Genomic DNA, 16,768 nt, shown 5'->3' with positions numbered 1-16,768 from the left:
CCTAACCTAACTTACCGTTGGTGTCGGAAGCCCCCGCAGGTTGCTTTCCTTAGCTAGGTCTAGCGCATGAGCCTTGTGTCCCCAGTTTTAGCCTTCGAGGGAGATATTGGTATAGGCAGGAATTAGTGCAAGATACTCTGCTCAGTCTAATGCTGCCGTTAGTGGAGGGTTGCTTTGAGAGGCCGCGTTACGATATCTCACCCCTGTCTGTCACGAAACCTTACAGTATCATCCTCAAAATGTCCCGTAAAACAAGCGACTGAATGACGAGAAAATTGATAATGTCCATTATACTTTTATGATTTATCCAGTGCTATATAACTGATACTTCTGCAATAGCTAGTTTGCATGGGGGCCTATGCACCTAATCTCCGCGAATCACCTCATGCCACGAATGCATGAACGAAGTCGTCTTGTCCAAATCTCAGGCGCGATAACCATCGTCCACCTCGGCAGGCTCCCCATTGGCCACCCTGTGGTAGCCATCGCCCCCAATGAGGCCGTAGTGAGTCTCAGTCTTATGAAGGGCAACTTGCACCCCTACCTTCGTCTCAACCTATTTCCAAGAATGAGCAGGGTGACTCCTTATCACTTCACCGAGGAACGCTTACCTTGCCCTGACTATTCACCACGACGTAACGCGGTGTTGGAATCTCGTCTTTGTTCTGCTTTTTGTAGTAGTGGACTGCTAATCTGGCTGGAAGTTGGGCCACAGACAAAACACCCTCTTGCTCTTGCTGAGCACACTTGTCACAGTTACTGTCCTCAAGGCTGCCGCTGAAGTTGAAGACACTGCCCACAAAATTCCGTGACCTGGCGTCGTAGAAGTCCTTGCCATCCATGTCACCGAAGAAGATGTTGATCTGGAACGGCTTGCCCCCCAATGCATACCTGAGCCCCGGTCAGCGACAAGTCTCGATTGCCTTGGGTAGTCGTCCTAGAGGTACACGTACCGATTGTACCAGATGCTTAGAATATAGTCTTCATTGCCAAACTCCTTGTACACCTCGCTTGTTCGTTGCCCGTACAGTTCGAGAACCTCCTTCGCGACTCTGCTCGGATCTTTAGTGATAGCGTAATCATAGTTTAAGTGTCGCCAGTCCTTCACATCGTCAGACCTGAAGAACACGACCTCTCTCTTCTTTTCACAAAACCTGTGGAAGGGACGTAGGTCGTCATCTTTCGATACTTTGCTCTTATCGTCATCGAACCAGCGGTCAGGGTTTAAGGACTGCCAGATCGCAGTGAGCCTATCGATATTGCTGCACCCCTCCGCGTTATTATCCCTGTTCCACGGCGGAGAAAGTATGGGAGCGCTTACCAATGGTGCAGCCAGAAAATTGGATCGAACGCAGCCACTGGAACACTGCTCATATGGCCAGCACCCCAGAGCTTCAAGTCGTGCCGTCCTGGACGGCTGAACATGAATCCCCCAACCCAGTTCTGCGGAACATTAGCTCTATAACTCTCGCGGATCGGGACGCTGCATACGTACATGGACGTTGTTGTGAATAGCTTCCAGGTTCATCCAGTTCTTAAAGGGTTGTTGGTCTCCCTTAGGGCTGTCATCGTACCGGGTGCTGGAGAATTCCCCCCAGTTATGGCCTATACTTAGGAGACGGAAGGTCATCTCCTGTAAGGTCGGTACCGAGTCCCAGCCATCCAGATTCTGGTACCAGGGATGCTCGTTTAATGCCAGGTTAGCGCGCAGCCAGTTCTGGCCACCGTCCGCCCACACGTCGGCGTTGTAGTTTTCCAGAAGACCATACTTGGTGGTGGACTGACATTTGTCGAACTGAAACCAGCATGAGAATTAGGACTAAGCAATAAGGAAAAGTGAAACACACCGGAAGAGTGAAAGACCTGCCGTGTTCGTCGGTTGATTGACTCGTGATCGCGTATGGATGTTGCAAGGTGCCCATGAGGGTTTGCATCTGAAACCTGTAAAGGGGATTGGGCTTGATTAGCTGCTTGTCTGGATCCCCTGGCACGGCGACCTTGACCATGGGCATCGTGACCAGAATGGGCAATCGAAGTTCATCGCCTTGGGTATTGTCATGTCCATGCCGGGCGAACCTGGCAAAGTCCCAGTAAGGGAGACGCCATTGCTTGGCTTCATTCTCCCAGTCAGCTTTCCCATTCTGTGGCACATTTTGCTTGATGAAGTCAAGCATGGCTTCATAAATTACTTGCTATATGTTTATTAGTATACGAATACCGATACGTCTAGAAGCACATGAGGTCTGATGAGAGACAAGCGCACCTCGTACAAGGCCACATACACCCGATGCCATGTGGGAAAGGTGTAATTGTTATGCACGCAGAATCCCGTCGGATTTCCTTTGGAGTCATTTTGACCACCAGGCACCCCGTCCCACTCTGTCCAGGGAGCTCCGTGGATACCAGCCAGACGGAAGTATGACAGCTGGTCCTGCAAGGGGCGGTTTTGTACCACGGTCAAGGCTTCCACAAATAGAGTGAGCTGGATGCGGTTACTTCCCAGCCTGGTCTGCTCGAGATACCAGTCATCAATATCTTTGCGGATAGGAAGAGGGTGCTTAGGATCCTTTGGGATACCGGTGATGATGTAAGGCATTTTGGCCGGCGCGGATGGTGCTTAGATGGAGTGCAGCTGAATCTGACGTTGGAGTGTATATGACAGGTCTTCTACACACCCCTGAAGCATTATGGATCTGTGACCCATTATATGTAAAAGTATAGGCTCGATGAAGGCAGAAGGCAACCAAAGGTCCGCATCACCAGCGTTGCTGGGAGGGGGCAATTCCATCCTGGGATGAACTGGCTGCAGCATAGATTCACCTACTGCAATGACAACACTGTTTCTACGTCTTGTATCCATCGGAGTGGTGTATCGCGCAGTGCCTTCATTGGGCGTCGAGGTTTGGCGCCGAGCCTGGTGTTATTAACCACTTCTCATGCCTGAAGAAAAGGACTGGATAATGATGTGATCAGCTGAATTATCGTTGTTACCCCGCCTGTTGACGTGGCATTCATGCTGCGATTAAGGATAGCTCACCTTACGAGGCAGCTACCTGCAGTATGTCAATATTGATCGTCCACTGTAGTGGTGTATTGCGCGTTGCCATCATTGGTGCAGATGCGGCTCCCAGTACCTACCCCGGAGGTCTTCAGCCCAGCCACCATCTCCGAGTCATCACCCCTCCGGTAGACGTGGCACGCATCTGTTTCCCGGAGGATATGTATGCTCGTGGCTCAGATTCCAATGTTCTACAGGCCACAGATCTGTATATAATCTAGTTGACTGCCCAAATGCAAAAAAACCCCGCATTGGGTTGCGGGCCGGAACCCGAGGAACTAGAGGGACGATAAATGATCTGATTAACTAAGCGACGAATGTCATGTGCCCCCTGAACTTCGGAGTAAGTAATCCTTTTGGGGACCATGTCTTTTTGCCCAGGTAGTTAATTGTCATAGGATGCCTCGCCATATTCCAAACCTCCAACAGCTGCCACGATTCTGCATGGTTTTTACCCATCCTGGCTGCATTAGTCTGCTGTCTGAGTTGTCCCTGCACTGGCTCCCTCAACTCCTTTGATGATGGAGACGGAGTACATATATGTCAAACAATTAAATTATCAATTGCCCAGGTGCCCAGGTACCTCTTTTTAAAGAATTGTGGGAAATCCGTTCAACTTGAGTATTGAGAATATTACATACATTTGGAAGCAAGAGTCACGAGTTGGGGGCATGCAATTGATTATCCATGATGGCGCAGCTTCCTTCAAGCTTTGGCGGCAGTATAGCGAATATTGAGGTCGTACTGATGTACTGTAGCATATTACTAGCGAGATATGCTTGGGCATCGAATGCAGAGCACCCACGTTGCAATCAGTCCTAGAAAAGTGACGTGTCGTCTCATACATATGGGATGGCTGCAATGGCTATTATGAGATTTCAGGGCCCGAGAATGAAAACCAACCTAGTCACTTATGTGAGATTCCGATTTATGACAAAATGCGAGGGCGCTAGCGAATGACGCAGTGTATACACTATCTCAGATGGATGCCCAAATTCCGAGCACCGGAAGGACATTCGACTGGAAGGAACAATGTCTCTATGTATTGCCAAGGGTAGGGACTAAATATCATCGCTTCAATGTAAAGAAGGCAGGAGATGTGAAGCGCTGCTTGGTGTGTATACATTCATGAATTAGGTGGCCGAATGCACTCACATCAGCCTTGAGCAATTCATGGACACCTGTATGGCTGATGGGAAGTTTGCGAGACCCTTCTAACATAGAGGAGGCTTCTAATTGCCATTGTACGGTAAATGGGGAGACCTGCTGTTGGAAAAGGTGCGCAAAGAGCTACAACTGGGGAGATAGTTCAACCTTACAAATGCGCAATGCACTTTTCCCGGCCTTGTAACGTAGCCTCACATTGGACCACGTTCAGCGTTGGGGACGAAAAAAGGCTCATATCGGGGAAGGAGGAGATACATATTTTAATGCACCCATGCAGTAACTCCCTGTCTATAGTTTATCGCTGCATGCACCTCTAATAGAGATAGTGGTTTTCCAGTAGCACAACAAGATGAGGTGGGATTGAGACAATATTGTATGCCTCGTGAAGGGATCCAATAACACCCTTGTCTCAGATATTATCAGTTTAGTACTGTCAATGTGTCTCCTCGGAACTCTCAGTCCCCTCCTCCGCCACCCACCATCATGCATACACACACTAGTACACTAAATATCCATGACATTGGGGAATGACAAAGCTGCAATCTGGTGGTTATCTGTGATTGAAGTAGATTGTAAGCACCTGAAGGTCCTGGTCGGTAACCACGTGATTTCAGACATATAATAGGGACGACGCCTCCTGGAATTTCGAAAAAGCCAGTATCGAATATCGGTCTCTCATCGCCCGCTATTTCCTTACAGATTTTTTAGCCGTCAAGGATCACATCAAACGCCGTGAATAACCCCGCAGCTCTAGCATCATGGCTGCCGGAGCCCCGCCCAACCACCCAAATGGTATCAATATCATCGACGATGTTGATCAGCTTCGTAATGAAACCCCTTCTGGGCAGTATGCTGTGCACCTACTGAAGGACACTACTGATCGATTTGATGAATTTAAGACATGGTACACTTCAAGTGTGAGGCCATTCCCTCACAGTCAGGACAGAGAAGGATATACTCGGTGTGTACAAAATGCCAGGCTCTCCGTGAGGGCGTGGTCCCTCGTATTAGCGGTATCAGACTCATTACTCTGTCCAATGATCAGGGTGGGGTCAGTTGTCCTAACTGGAGTAATTGGACCTGGTTCGAGCTCAAGGTCCAGAGAGAACAAAACTATTTTTCCTGGATGAGCCAGCGGAACGCATTTATTTCCGAAAGTCCCCGGTGGGTATGTTAGTCTAAAAACCAACTTTTTAGTGGACTCCTGAGCTGCAAAAGTGTCATCTAGAGAGAGGGGAGGTACTTTGACCGATCCCATGATTTGATCAAGAAGCTGAAGGTAAGTATTATTTAACCATTGAACTCGTCGGAAAAGAAGGCCAATCTTCTGAGCCTCTATCCGTGTCATCTAGGGTGGGGATAGCATTCATGTACTTTTCCGAAGGAACTTTGGGTGGTCCATCAACGCCGAACGGGGGTATTTGGTGTTCAATGTTGGTTGTGAGCCATGTAAGCATATCTTCCGACACCCCGCTAGGTAAATACACCGCATTGCTTAACGACAGCCAACAGTCCGCGCTCCTATCAATTTCCAGCCTTCTCCGTACAAGCGACAGGCCCTAGTAGAGGGGAGCAGTCTATTAAAAACACGTTTGCTGCTAGAGGATGAACGGAACCATTTGGATGTTGTGGAGTGACTGGCAGAACTGAAACTGAACCAGCCAAGCTCAGGAATCTCGGAAAGTGCAAGCTCTTGATATACAGCTTGCTGCCCAATGTTGACTTTTCAAATCTTGTCAATGAAAGCCTGGGCGTCCCGGGAACACAGATTTTGGTATTGGTTCAGCTTGAATCACTGCTAAACCCGGGAGAAATCAAATACCTTTCGTGGGATTGCATCATGGAGTATGTTTGGACCAAATTCTTGAAACCCCGTTTGGTCAACGGCCTTTCCATCTCATTATTAGGCTTGGCTATGAAGGAGCTGTTTACATGGATCCCGACACGTCCAACAGTGTCAATGGACACAACTCACCCCTACTTTGTTTGAGCATGAAGCGGTAGTAGGATACTTCGTCGACTCGATGAGGAGGGGAAATACCGATATTACACCGGATCTTGAAATGGCGTATACCGCAGGTATAGTTGCATCCCTGGCAAGGGAGACCAACGAATCCTTGGAGGTACTTTGCGAGACTCAAATCAACGAAGCTATTATTTCCGGCCTCACATGGTCCCGCCGGGTCGCTACACTACACTTTCCACAGAGAGGGGATGGAAAAGAGCCCACACTCCAGGACATGAAATATGATACGGCCCCTGATCCGATCTTGTTATCTCTTAATACCACAATTTCCGAAAGGGCCGCTAGTGGCGAACCGGCGAGGGTCTCACTGTTCGATTGCCTCCCGTACGGTAATGTCTATGATAAGACTCCCTCGGCGAACCTCCTCCTTACCAGTGATGACATTGTGACCAATGGCCCAAGGAATGTGTTGCCTTATGTCCCCAATGCATCGTTTGGTGCTCTGAGGACTGCGGACCGAACTGAGATCGATGGTTTTCGTCGTATCGCCAACGAGATTAGGGGGTATGTGGAGAAGATACAAACTGGGCCCCTCAATCTTGCAGTCTTTGGTCAACCCGGCTCGGGGAAGTCTTTCGGGATCAAACAGCTTATCCGGACGATTTTAAAAAGCCATGAGCAAACCGGTGCTGAATTTGTGTTCAACCTCTCACAGTTAGAAAACAAAGAGCCGCTGCACTCAGTGTTCGACACGATCCGAGACCAATCCTTCACCAAGAATATACCAGTCGTATTTTTCGATGAATTCGACTCGATATTTAACGGCTTGGCTCTTGGATGGCTAAATGAATTCCCGGCGCCGTTTGGAACGTATCCACACAAACTGGGCCGGGGGATTCATGTTTACATAGGCGGTACAGCACCAACGTTTGAGAAGTTCAAAACAAACAAAAATACAACGGAATATCAGGAAAGTCAACCCAGGCCCCCGATATCCAAAGGAAAACAAGAAATTCCCAAGCCCATGGAACTGGAACGATCAAGTCTTTCGGAGGATCTAAAGGAGGTTTTCCTGCATCTCTGAATAATGTGGTTTATCTGGAAGTCTTGCTAAAAGAATTGTGTTCCTATGGCGAACTAGTCGAACAATTTCATTGTATTCGAAACCATGTCCTCGACGGAAAGACGCCTATTGTGATATTCAAAGACTTTAACACGAACCTAGGGGATGGCATCCTGGGCTGGGTCAAGTACTTTCTATCGCCAATGCAAGACGCCGAGTTCTTTGTGGACGGCCACGACCGGCATATCGGACGTGCAGTGTTCGTTTTCATTGAGAGAGACAGTGGTCGATTGGCAGGCTTCCCGGACACAACAAAATTTTCAGAGGTTGTAAAGCGCTCCAAGGGGCCTGATTTTGTGAGTCGACTACGAGGATACATCAAACAGGGAGAAAAAATGGAGGAATCCCTCAAAGCAGTTAGGGAATTGTTGAAAAATATTTGGCCGGGAACAGGATCGCTGCAAAACCCCTTTCAATCGGTGTCATGAAACCCCCAAGCAGCTGCAGTAAACAAGGGACTGAAGATTCGCCTCCAGCTGTCAAGGAGGCTGTGGATGTCCGACAAAAATTTGTGGACGAGATCGAGAAATCCACAGACGGGACCTCGAAGCAGGACGGGTACGTGGGTATCATAGGCCCCAACAAGGTCGATGACGCAGACAGAATGTTTTACATCCGGCGTGCCATTCTACTGTACTCCATGGCAGAAGTGAAAAATCTTGAAGTTGAGGGTGAGCTGCGGCAGGCACTACTTGGGGTTCCTACGCTTCGACATGGGCCCGCTCTCTGGAGGCAATTTTGAAGATGAGCGAACGCGGACAAGAAAATGTGCATGCAAAGACTAAAGTAACAGATCTTCCGCCCAACGAACAGCTCAGTTTACACCTGGACAGGGGTCTCTTACAGAATTTGCCCAGGTTGTCAGAGGACCACAAGTAAAATCGCGAGTTCGAAATTGCAAAACTGAAGCGTGAGATGGGAGGGCGGATGCCATCAGATCAAGCCAAGTTCGCAAGTAAAGAGTAGTTTCATTAAGCACTTAATTCAATCCAAAGGAAGAGGAGATTGGATGAAATAGGGGTTAAAAATAGTATGCAATATTTTCCTAGCTGATATATTTACAAGTGTCCTTTTAAACTACTTCCTGCAATCCTGTCCCTCGTATAATTACTCTGTGTTTAAGCTTTTTATCTATTTTGTAGGTCTTTATACTTTACATACAATCGGTAGTTACCTGACATACTATACCCTAGTACCTGGGAATCATATTCGCCATCCATGCCTAGGAAGAACTCTAGGTATAGCTAAACAACGGTAATTTCGAGACAAGCGTCCTAAGAAATAATCCACAACATGCCTCGTGTATCAGATTACTCCTTCACTTCAACATGGACAGTAGCTGCTTTGCCCTCTGACTTCCTGGCTTGCTCCTTCATGTCCGCAACGGCAATTTCACCAACATCAACCACGTCGTCACCATCGAAGTACTTTGCAATTTCCTCCATGGGAGTGTACCGGGTTTCGATCAAGAAGGTGTAGATAACGAACACCTCCATTCCCAGGAAGACACAGTAGACGATGTAATACTTCCAGCCAATGGCATCGAGGGCAATTGCGTTAATGTATTGATTAAAGAAGAGTGCCGCGGTGACGCAGAAGTTCAGCCAGGTGAAGCCTTTGGCACGAAGACCGTAGGGAAGAATTTCGGTGGTGTAGGTTGCCATGAGACCAGATCTGCAAGGAATCTCAATGTCAGGGGCTGTTGGTATAGAGATTGGAAGATGAAGTACTTACTTGATGTCGTAGAATACTCCGTACAGAACTGTCAGAACCACGAAAACATATCCAAGCGCCTGATTAGCGGTGATTGCGTACCGAGCTGACACGATGGTCCATGCATTGAAGACCACAAACGTGCCAACTGTCGAGACCAGGTAGACCGGCCGTCTTCCCAATCTGTCGATGAAGAAGGCCAGGGTGAAGTTGATGACCAAGGCTTCGGTCTTGATACCCGCGTTGATTCCGAGTTGTGTGGAAGCCTTGGTAATACCAACACTGTCCATGACCTGTTTGAGATAGTAGGAAATCAAACCATTGCCACTCCATTGACTGAAGAGTCCCAGAGCGGTGATCAGACCGATTCGCTTGCGGTTGCCCTTGGTTCTCAAGAAATCAACCCAGCGGGTTTGGTCAATCTCCTTATCCAGATCAATGGCAGCCTTGATCTCTGCATACTCCAGCTGCACAAATGCGTCATCCTGGTCACCCTCGCCATGATATTTGACGAGAATCCGCAGAGCTTCATCGTGTCTCCCCTTGCTCATCAACCAACGAGGGCTTTCCGGCATTATCCAAATGCCAGACACAATGACAATGGTGCAAATGGCCTGCAGTAGGCTAGGCAGACGCCACGACCAGTCGCTCTAATAGAAGAAAAGAATGTGAGTCGAGAAGAGTCAGATCTACGGTGGCTGCTTGGGCAATGATACATACCTGAATCTTCAATGTGCCCAATGTCACCCAGCTAGCAATAAACGCGCCAGAGTGATAAGAAGCACCACTAAGCGTGACAAGGATGGCCCGGTCTTGTGGATGCGCGATCTCAGCGATCAAGAGCGGAGCGCTACCAAGAACGAGACAGTCACCAAATCCAATAAGGAGACGGGCAGCGATGAACATGCCAAAGCCGGTAGCACCAGACTGCAAACCCACTGCAAGCAGCATGATAAGACATCCAACGAAACACCCGAGCCTGCGGCCCCAGGCATCGATCATGTAAGGCACGACGAACAGACCGAGCAGAGAGCCAAGACTCATGGAGGCATTGAAGAGGCCGAGAAGCGAACCGTGAGGATGATTGAAGTATTCCTGCCAGTAGGAAAGGGTTTGGAGACCGTTCATCATTGAACCATCAAAACCGTTTGCTGTGTTGGTCAGGATGAGGATGACAATGTAGATGTACAGGGTACGCATATTCTTCCTCTTCCACCAGGGCACGCGCTTGAACTCCTGCTGAGCGAACAAGAAATGGCCCTTTGTCGGTTTAACGGGCAGGATCTTTTGGCTCGGCTTCGGGGGCCGGAATCGCAGCGCCATGATTGCGAAAGCGTGCGCTGGATGCAGATGTAGATGAGCAAGCAAAAGAGGTGTGGCAAGCTAATGAGTCCACTTCGACAGCTGTCGGGGATGAGAGAAACTTTGAATTACGAAGAAAAGCCCTCTTTATGAATCTCGAGACAGACATGAGCTTGGCAACCCCAGTCCTTCGTACATATGGCGGCTTCATCGACTCCGGGCTCTATTGTCCCCAACCCGGCTTGCCACGACCTGTTGCCACCCAGTCAGCGTTGACATTTGCTGAGCTGGGCGTGTTACATATGCACTTTCTGCATTTTGCCGAGAACTGGCGTTTTCTTGGTCTTCTCGTGTTCTTGAAGCGCCATCGCTGGGGATCATCATCCTCCATATCTCGGAGGCCATACGCCAAACCCCGTGGGGAACTGGGGTTGGAGACTTAGGATTAGCTGGGGAAACCTGCGGGGGCCCGAGATGGGAGGCCTACTCCAACTACACCTTATTTGGTAAGAGGATGATTGACTTATTAAAGTTAGGTAACTAACGGGAGGTTAAACCTTACACTGATACCGCCGGCAAGTGGACGGTTCAGCATTAGCCGAACTTGAAATTGAGAATGTTTACTTGCTTTAATTCCGATCTTGAGCGCTTTGCTTGATAGGCTTGGCGAGAAAGGTAAAAAGGCTACATGTGTGTCAAGTCGTGGGCATGTCGATCTAGCATTCAAAACTGTAGTGATATTCTTTAAAACTTTCATCGACACCGAGATACACTTCTCTTTTAATGCGACCTATCCGTGGATCCGTTAGACTTGACAGCGTAAGCGATCACTCACCCAGTAATTGCGAAGCGGAGCTATCCATGTGATTGTGTTGACTACTCTACGTTCTAATCCCTTCGGAGAAAATTGTGGGGGAGAGCCTGGTCCTGGACCCTGAACTCCAATTTAGCCTATACGGCGTGCTTGAGATCCACGCTTGGCCGCCTAACAACAACCTAACTTTACCCCTCATCCAGCTTTATCCGTCTAACAGAGGAATGCACTGGCCCTTGAAAAGATAGAGTTTGGAGGCCGATTCCCCTCCTGGTATATCTTTCCTTATCAAGTCCTGATGTACCGTGCAGCTCAACCCGGATGGAGGTCAATTGTCGTGTATTGGCCTGCTCCCACGGGACGAGCCCTAGATCTCCTGGAACTTGCCTAAACTGCAACCGAGTCACTCTCATGCACGTGCGATCGAGGAATCTTTTGTCACAATAGGAGGATTAGTGCCACCTGGCTAGTTAGCATGAGGACCGATGAGGTGAATGCGTTCCATAGAATACTTGAGAAAATGACACCTGTAAGACTGTGTGGAGCAGAAGGCGCTAGCTAGTACCGGCCAGCTGTATACTAAGCGGACTATCTGATGTGGCATACTTAAAGGTTTTACCCCAGACTGGATGAGGAGATAGACCATAGATTATTTCTTCCAGCCTTCGTTCTATCCCTTGCGCGAGCTAGCTATGTCGGATACAGTCAACCCCATCATCCCAGGCTTCGCGCCCGATCCATCCGTGGTCTTGGTGGACGGCTGGTTCTATCTTGTCAACTCTAGTTTCCACACTTTCCCCGGTCTACCTATCTACGCATCTCAAGATCTAGTATCATGGAAGCAAATTGGTAAGTCTAGTGGCTGGTCACTTAGTAAGTGGGAAAACGCAGTTCGAGCTGTCGCTAACGTGTGAGTGCACAGGAAATGCAATCCATCGACAGTCCCAGCTCAGCCTCGCAAAGTCACAGGCAAATATCTACCCGGTGGATGATGGGAAGTTTCTGGTGGGGAGTGGAGGCCTATACGCGCCCACGATCCGTCATCACCAGGGCACATTCTACGTCGTCTGTACGAATGTCATCCGTGCAGAGGGGAAGACTAGGGATGAGACGGAGAATTTCATAGTTTCCACCAATGATATCTGGTCAGGGACATGGAGCAACCCGGTCTACTTTGAGTTTGAGGGAATCGACCCCAGCCTTTTGTTCGATGATGATCGAAATGTTTACCTGCAAGGGTCCGGTGGAATAGGCCCAGGCACGACGATCAACCTCTTCGAAATCGACGTAAAGACTGGTGCAAAACTCTCCGAGGAGAAAACCATCTGGCGCGGCACTGGTGACATATACCCCGAGGGACCGCACTTGTATAAGCACAAGGGCTGGTATTACTTGCTCATCGCAGAGGGCGGCACCCATGGCGGGCATATGGTGACGATGGCACGCTCTCAGAACGTATTTGGCCCGTATGACTCCTGTCCAAACAACCCTATCCTCACGGCGCGTGGCACTCAAGAGTATATCCAGTATACCGGCCACTGTGAGCTGTTTCAGGACGAAAATGCCCAATGGTGGGGAGTCTGCCTTGGGGGGCGCCGAGGGGACCAAGGGAGATGCCCCATGGGGCGCGAGACCTTCTTGACCCGGGTGGACTGGGATGGTGAATGGCCCGTCTTTGACCAGGTGAAATTGTACCCCCGCGGCCTTTCAGCAACCTGTTCGAGCTTAAAACTCACGGCAGAAGGTGGGCTGGACTACCTTTACCTTCGAGATGCTATCATGAGCAACTATCGGCTGGAGAATAACCATTCATCCCTGACATTGACCGCGTCATTGGTCGATTTGTCTCACCCAAGAGATAGCCCCACCTTCATTGGCAAGCGACAACGGAACTTAGCCGGTACGAGCTCTGTGGTCCTTGGCGGTATCAAAGGTTCCTGGAGCTCTGCTAAGATCCAGGCTGGGCTCGCCTGTTACAAGGAAGAGCACCGCTTCTCCAGGATCTACTACGATGCTGCTCAGCAGGCGGTGGTTCACGAACTGGTCAATGCTGCTAAGAAGATTGTTCGAACTGAGAAACACACCCTCGGGGAAGTTCCTCGCTCACTGCATTTCCGGATAGAGTACACAGAGAAACAGTACTCCCTGCTTTATTCATTCCAGCCCCACGTTGGAAATGACTGGGCATGCCTGGGAACGGTTGATACTCTGGATATGACTGATCCCGATTTCACTGGCCCGATTATTGGCGTCTACGCTGTTGGGCAGATGGAGGGCGTGGAAGTTCAATTTGAGGACCTAAGTGTGCAATAAATGTTAGAATCGGTGGAATTGACACTTTATATCTTACACCTCGGCGCGACGATGGCCTAATTAGTCTATTAAGGACGACCCAAGCACATCTTAACTTTAGCAGTAACGTAGGCTACAGGTAGACTGGTCTGGCTGATACATTGGAGAGGCACCGCTGAAACCTTTTATATCTTTATTTCCAATATAGCTAACCAGTCACGGTCCAACTACGGGCAGGTTTCTTGATAGATTGCAATCTGTAGTAGACCTACAAGGCACCGGGCTTCTATAACAGAACAGATAAGAATGGCATTTTTAAATTTTTATCAGTTTGACTTTAACACTTTGGGCATTAATTGCCGGGGCAAGAACAATACAGCTAACAAAGCCTAACTATGGGCTTCAGTGGATGCCGGCTGAATATGAACGGGCACCGTAAAATTATACTGTGCATCAGGGGCAGGAAGCGTCTCGATCACCGCTGGGCTACCCTTCAATGTGAACTCGAAAGTCAAGCCCTCGGAGTTGTCCAATGCAATCTTGTAACGCCCTGGGAATATCACGAGACTTCCGTTCTCATCAGCTCGGGCCAGTGAGCCGAGAGTGAGAGGCAAGTCTGCCACTTGATCGCTTCCGCGAGCAATGTTGTGGAGACGCATGTAAGACACCAGGGACTTATTGGGGCGTGGAGCAGGGCCGGCATTCTTGCTGGAAAGGAACAGCAAGCTAACGTAGTCGGAAGTTCTATGACCGACATTTTTGACTCGCACCTTGACAGTGGTAAAGGGTGTGTTGTCTTTGATTGGACCGCCAGAACCTCTTTGGCATGAGGCAACGAGTTCCTGAATGTCGTATTCCCGGTTCAAAGTCTCTACCCAATCAAACTTGAATTTTGTGTAGTGAAGACCGTGGCCGAATGGGATCACCGGCTTTCCGGTGTACCATTTGTATGTTCGTCCAGGATATGAGTCTGTCAAGTTAGGGCGAAGGTTGATATCGAAGATATTGACTTGGTCTGCATAGCTGGTGGGATACTGCGTGACTGGTAGTCTGCCAGCAGGTGACCTTTTGCCCACAAGTACATCAAGAAGAGCAGAGCCCCCGCTTTGACTGGGATATCCCGCCCAAATCAGAGCTTGGATATCTTTGTTCTTCAGGAGCGCGCTGTCATCGACCTGGCCACCACCGAATTGGACAACCACCATTGGCTTTGAGAGGTTGGACAAGGTTTTGATGAGATCGAGTTGGTTCCCCGGCCAGGCGAGTGAAGTCCGATCAAGCGTTTCGGACTCGAGAGAGTTGTCGATGCCACCAAGATAAACAATCAAATCAGACTTCTTCGCGGCTGCTACAGCCGCCTCAAATCCAGTGGTGTTCTGATCGTTGATTGCTGTACCGGAAGCATAATTCACTTTCCACCTGTGATCGCTTTCAAATGCTTCCAATGGGCTAATCAAGTACGGCGCATTGCCAGAGTAGCCCCCTTGCATCTGAGTCGTGGCGTTTGCAAATGGTCCAATCACGGCGACGCTCTTGTACCTATGCGGAGAGTCCAGAGGAAGAAGGTCGTCATTTTTGAGAAGCGTCATACCTTCGACTGCAGCCTCATACGCTAGAGCCTGTGCTGCAGGGGTAGACACGTCCGAGAAATCGAGATGGTCGTACTTCCCGCCATCGAAGAACCCGACCGTAAACAGTGCCGAATATAGTCTCGCCAATGACTGGTCCATGGCTTTGACTGAGGTTTGATTTGCTGCGAGGGATTCGTTGAGTTTCAGGTATGAGGACCCACACTCCAGATCAACCCCGGCATTGAGAGCAACGGAGGCTGCCGCTTCTTCGGTGTCAGTAAAGTTGTGGTACTGCCAAAGGTCGGTGACTGCGTTGCAGTCAGACACCACGTAGTGATAGTCTGCATTGAAGTCCCAATGCTTTCTGAGCACCTCATCAAGAAGGTATTCATTCGCACAGGCTGGAATGCCGGAAACTGAATTGTACGAACACATGATGCTTCCCACATCTGTGTCACGTACACAGGTCTTGAACGGAGCCAGAAAGTAATCACTCAGATCCTGCTGGGTGGGGTTGTAATTGTTTCCATATCTGCCTGTCTCCAAGTCGTAGACTGCGTAATGTTTGCATGTTGCAATGACTTGCTTGTTCGTCGGGTCATCACCCTGAAGTCCTGGGACGAAATTGCGAATATAGTTCTGCGCAACGAAAATATCCTCTCCCGGAGTCTCTTGCCCTCTTCCCCATCGAGGGTCTCTGAAACCATTGATATTCGGGGCCCAGAAATCGAATCCCGAAAATCCATGATTGGCAAACGCCCGCCCTTCTTTGCCGATTACTTCAGCTATTTTACGAATCAAAGGAACATCGAAGGAAGCCGCCGTCAGGATTGGTGCAGGGAAGCTTGTGGCATAGCTGAAATTGGCTGGTTTGGAGGTGAATTGCACACCTGGTGCAGAGCCAACACCATGCGTTGCCTCGTTCCACCACTCGTAGGAAGGTAAGCCGAGCCGGGCAGATCCCGCTGAAGCATCTACAAGATTAAGGATCTTTTCCTCCAGGGTCAGGGATTCGACAAGTGAATTGACTCTCTCCGCAATGCTTAACGAAGTATCACAGACAGAGTGACTGCAGAGGGGCTGTGTTTGGCACGCTGGCACGAACCCAGTGTTCGTTACGTCGCCTTGCGGATTCGAGATCTTATACAAAGACATACTAAATACAGTTCCCGAATGTTAGCACCTTGTTCTCTGTAAATATTGCATTAGACTTACACATAGCCTCCTCCACACGAGCTGGATGGCTCCGTTGCGCATCTCGAGTTGCAGCTACTGTCGTTGGTCTTCGTCGCAGTACTAAAATCAGGCACACCCCCACAGAAACATTGTCTATCTGGGGTCAGCTTGGGAAATGGTATAACGAACGGCAGCACATTGGTTAAAGGACAGTTCTCTTACGTTCCAAACTCGATACCTCCATATACAAAGCCTCGTTGACCGCACCAGTTGGCACAGTACTGGGGAGTCATACCAATGGTGCTAAGTTTCGCTGCCGTCAAAATTGTCACTTTGGGATCTAAGTAACATCCAACGTAGGTTTTTGATGCATGATAGGCTGTCATTGGTGCCGAATTGTCAGTATTGCAGACAGGTGACGCGTGGACGTCAGTGTGTACTGCAATGAGAGACAGTAGTGCTGTTGCACCAGCCCAAAAGGACTGAGATGGTGTCATGATGACCTCCTTCCAATTTTCTGCTCTGAGAAACACTTAAATCTAGTGGGCTTTACTGAGGCAAAACCCATAGGATATTACCTCGCTAT

At 49.2% G+C, this 16,768-nt stretch overlaps 5 protein-coding genes across 5 annotated transcripts; 2 read left to right on the top strand and 3 right to left on the bottom strand.

Annotated features, from left to right (window-relative positions):
• Positions 1 to 322: 322 nt before the first annotated feature.
• On the bottom strand, positions 323 to 3,157 carry tyr1 (tyrosinase). The gene is made up of 8 exons (XM_032083352.1): positions 3,038 to 3,157; positions 2,264 to 2,953; positions 1,848 to 2,192; positions 1,496 to 1,795; positions 1,322 to 1,443; positions 954 to 1,262; positions 612 to 891; positions 323 to 556 (listed from the first exon to the last, which is right to left on the bottom strand). Exons 2-8 carry the CDS (start codon positions 2,594 to 2,596, stop codon positions 425 to 427), a joined length of 1,821 nt encoding a protein of 606 aa, XP_031936359.1. The 5' UTR covers positions 2,597 to 2,953; positions 3,038 to 3,157; the 3' UTR covers positions 323 to 424.
• A 3,131-nt stretch (positions 3,158 to 6,288) lies between these two features.
• On the top strand, positions 6,289 to 8,056 carry BDV37DRAFT_287946 (uncharacterized protein; the record flags this gene model as incomplete). Its single annotated transcript, XM_032088187.1, has 3 exons — positions 6,289 to 7,105; positions 7,162 to 7,610; positions 7,676 to 8,056. The coding sequence occupies 3 exons, from the start codon at positions 6,289 to 6,291 to the stop codon at positions 8,054 to 8,056; spliced, it is 1,647 nt and encodes a 548-aa protein (XP_031936358.1).
• A 568-nt stretch (positions 8,057 to 8,624) lies between these two features.
• On the bottom strand, positions 8,625 to 10,350 carry BDV37DRAFT_287945 (putative hexose transporter; the record flags this gene model as incomplete). Its single annotated transcript, XM_032088186.1, has 3 exons — positions 8,625 to 8,988; positions 9,049 to 9,677; positions 9,748 to 10,350. 3 exons carry the CDS (start codon positions 10,348 to 10,350, stop codon positions 8,625 to 8,627), a joined length of 1,596 nt encoding a protein of 531 aa, XP_031936357.1.
• A 1,485-nt stretch (positions 10,351 to 11,835) lies between these two features.
• Positions 11,836 to 13,456, top strand: BDV37DRAFT_290499 (putative xylosidase/arabinosidase; the record flags this gene model as incomplete). The annotated part of the gene is made up of 2 exons (XM_032088732.1): positions 11,836 to 11,992; positions 12,066 to 13,456. The coding sequence occupies 2 exons, from the start codon at positions 11,836 to 11,838 to the stop codon at positions 13,454 to 13,456; spliced, it is 1,548 nt and encodes a 515-aa protein (XP_031936356.1).
• Positions 13,457 to 13,824: 368 nt separating this feature from the next.
• Positions 13,825 to 16,679, bottom strand: BDV37DRAFT_290498 (glycoside hydrolase superfamily; the record flags this gene model as incomplete). The annotated part of the gene is made up of 3 exons (XM_032088731.1): positions 13,825 to 16,162; positions 16,222 to 16,335; positions 16,405 to 16,679. 3 exons carry the CDS (start codon positions 16,677 to 16,679, stop codon positions 13,825 to 13,827), a joined length of 2,727 nt encoding a protein of 908 aa, XP_031936355.1.
• Positions 16,680 to 16,768: the final 89 nt, after the last annotated feature.

Source organism: Aspergillus pseudonomiae (genome assembly GCF_009193645.1).
Source record: "Aspergillus pseudonomiae strain CBS 119388 unplaced genomic scaffold BDV37scaffold_105, whole genome shotgun sequence".
NCBI classification, from domain to species: domain Eukaryota; kingdom Fungi; phylum Ascomycota; class Eurotiomycetes; order Eurotiales; family Aspergillaceae; genus Aspergillus; species Aspergillus pseudonomiae.
Note: the sequence above shows the minus strand (reverse complement) of the source record. Positions and strands in the feature narration are given on the sequence as shown.

Excerpts from the sequence above, each read along its gene's own strand:
- tyr1 (XM_032083352.1), bottom strand. The coding sequence starts at position 2,596 with ATGCCTTACATCATCACCGGTATCCCAAAGGATCCTAAGCACCCTCTT. Across the intron at positions 2,193-2,263 it reads TGTATGTGGCCTTGTACGAG|CAAGTAATTTATGAAGCCAT; the intron begins GTGCGCTTGTCT and ends ATAAACATATAG. Across the intron at positions 1,796-1,847 it reads GCAGGTCTTTCACTCTTCCG|TTCGACAAATGTCAGTCCAC; the intron begins GTGTGTTTCACT and ends TGCTGGTTTCAG.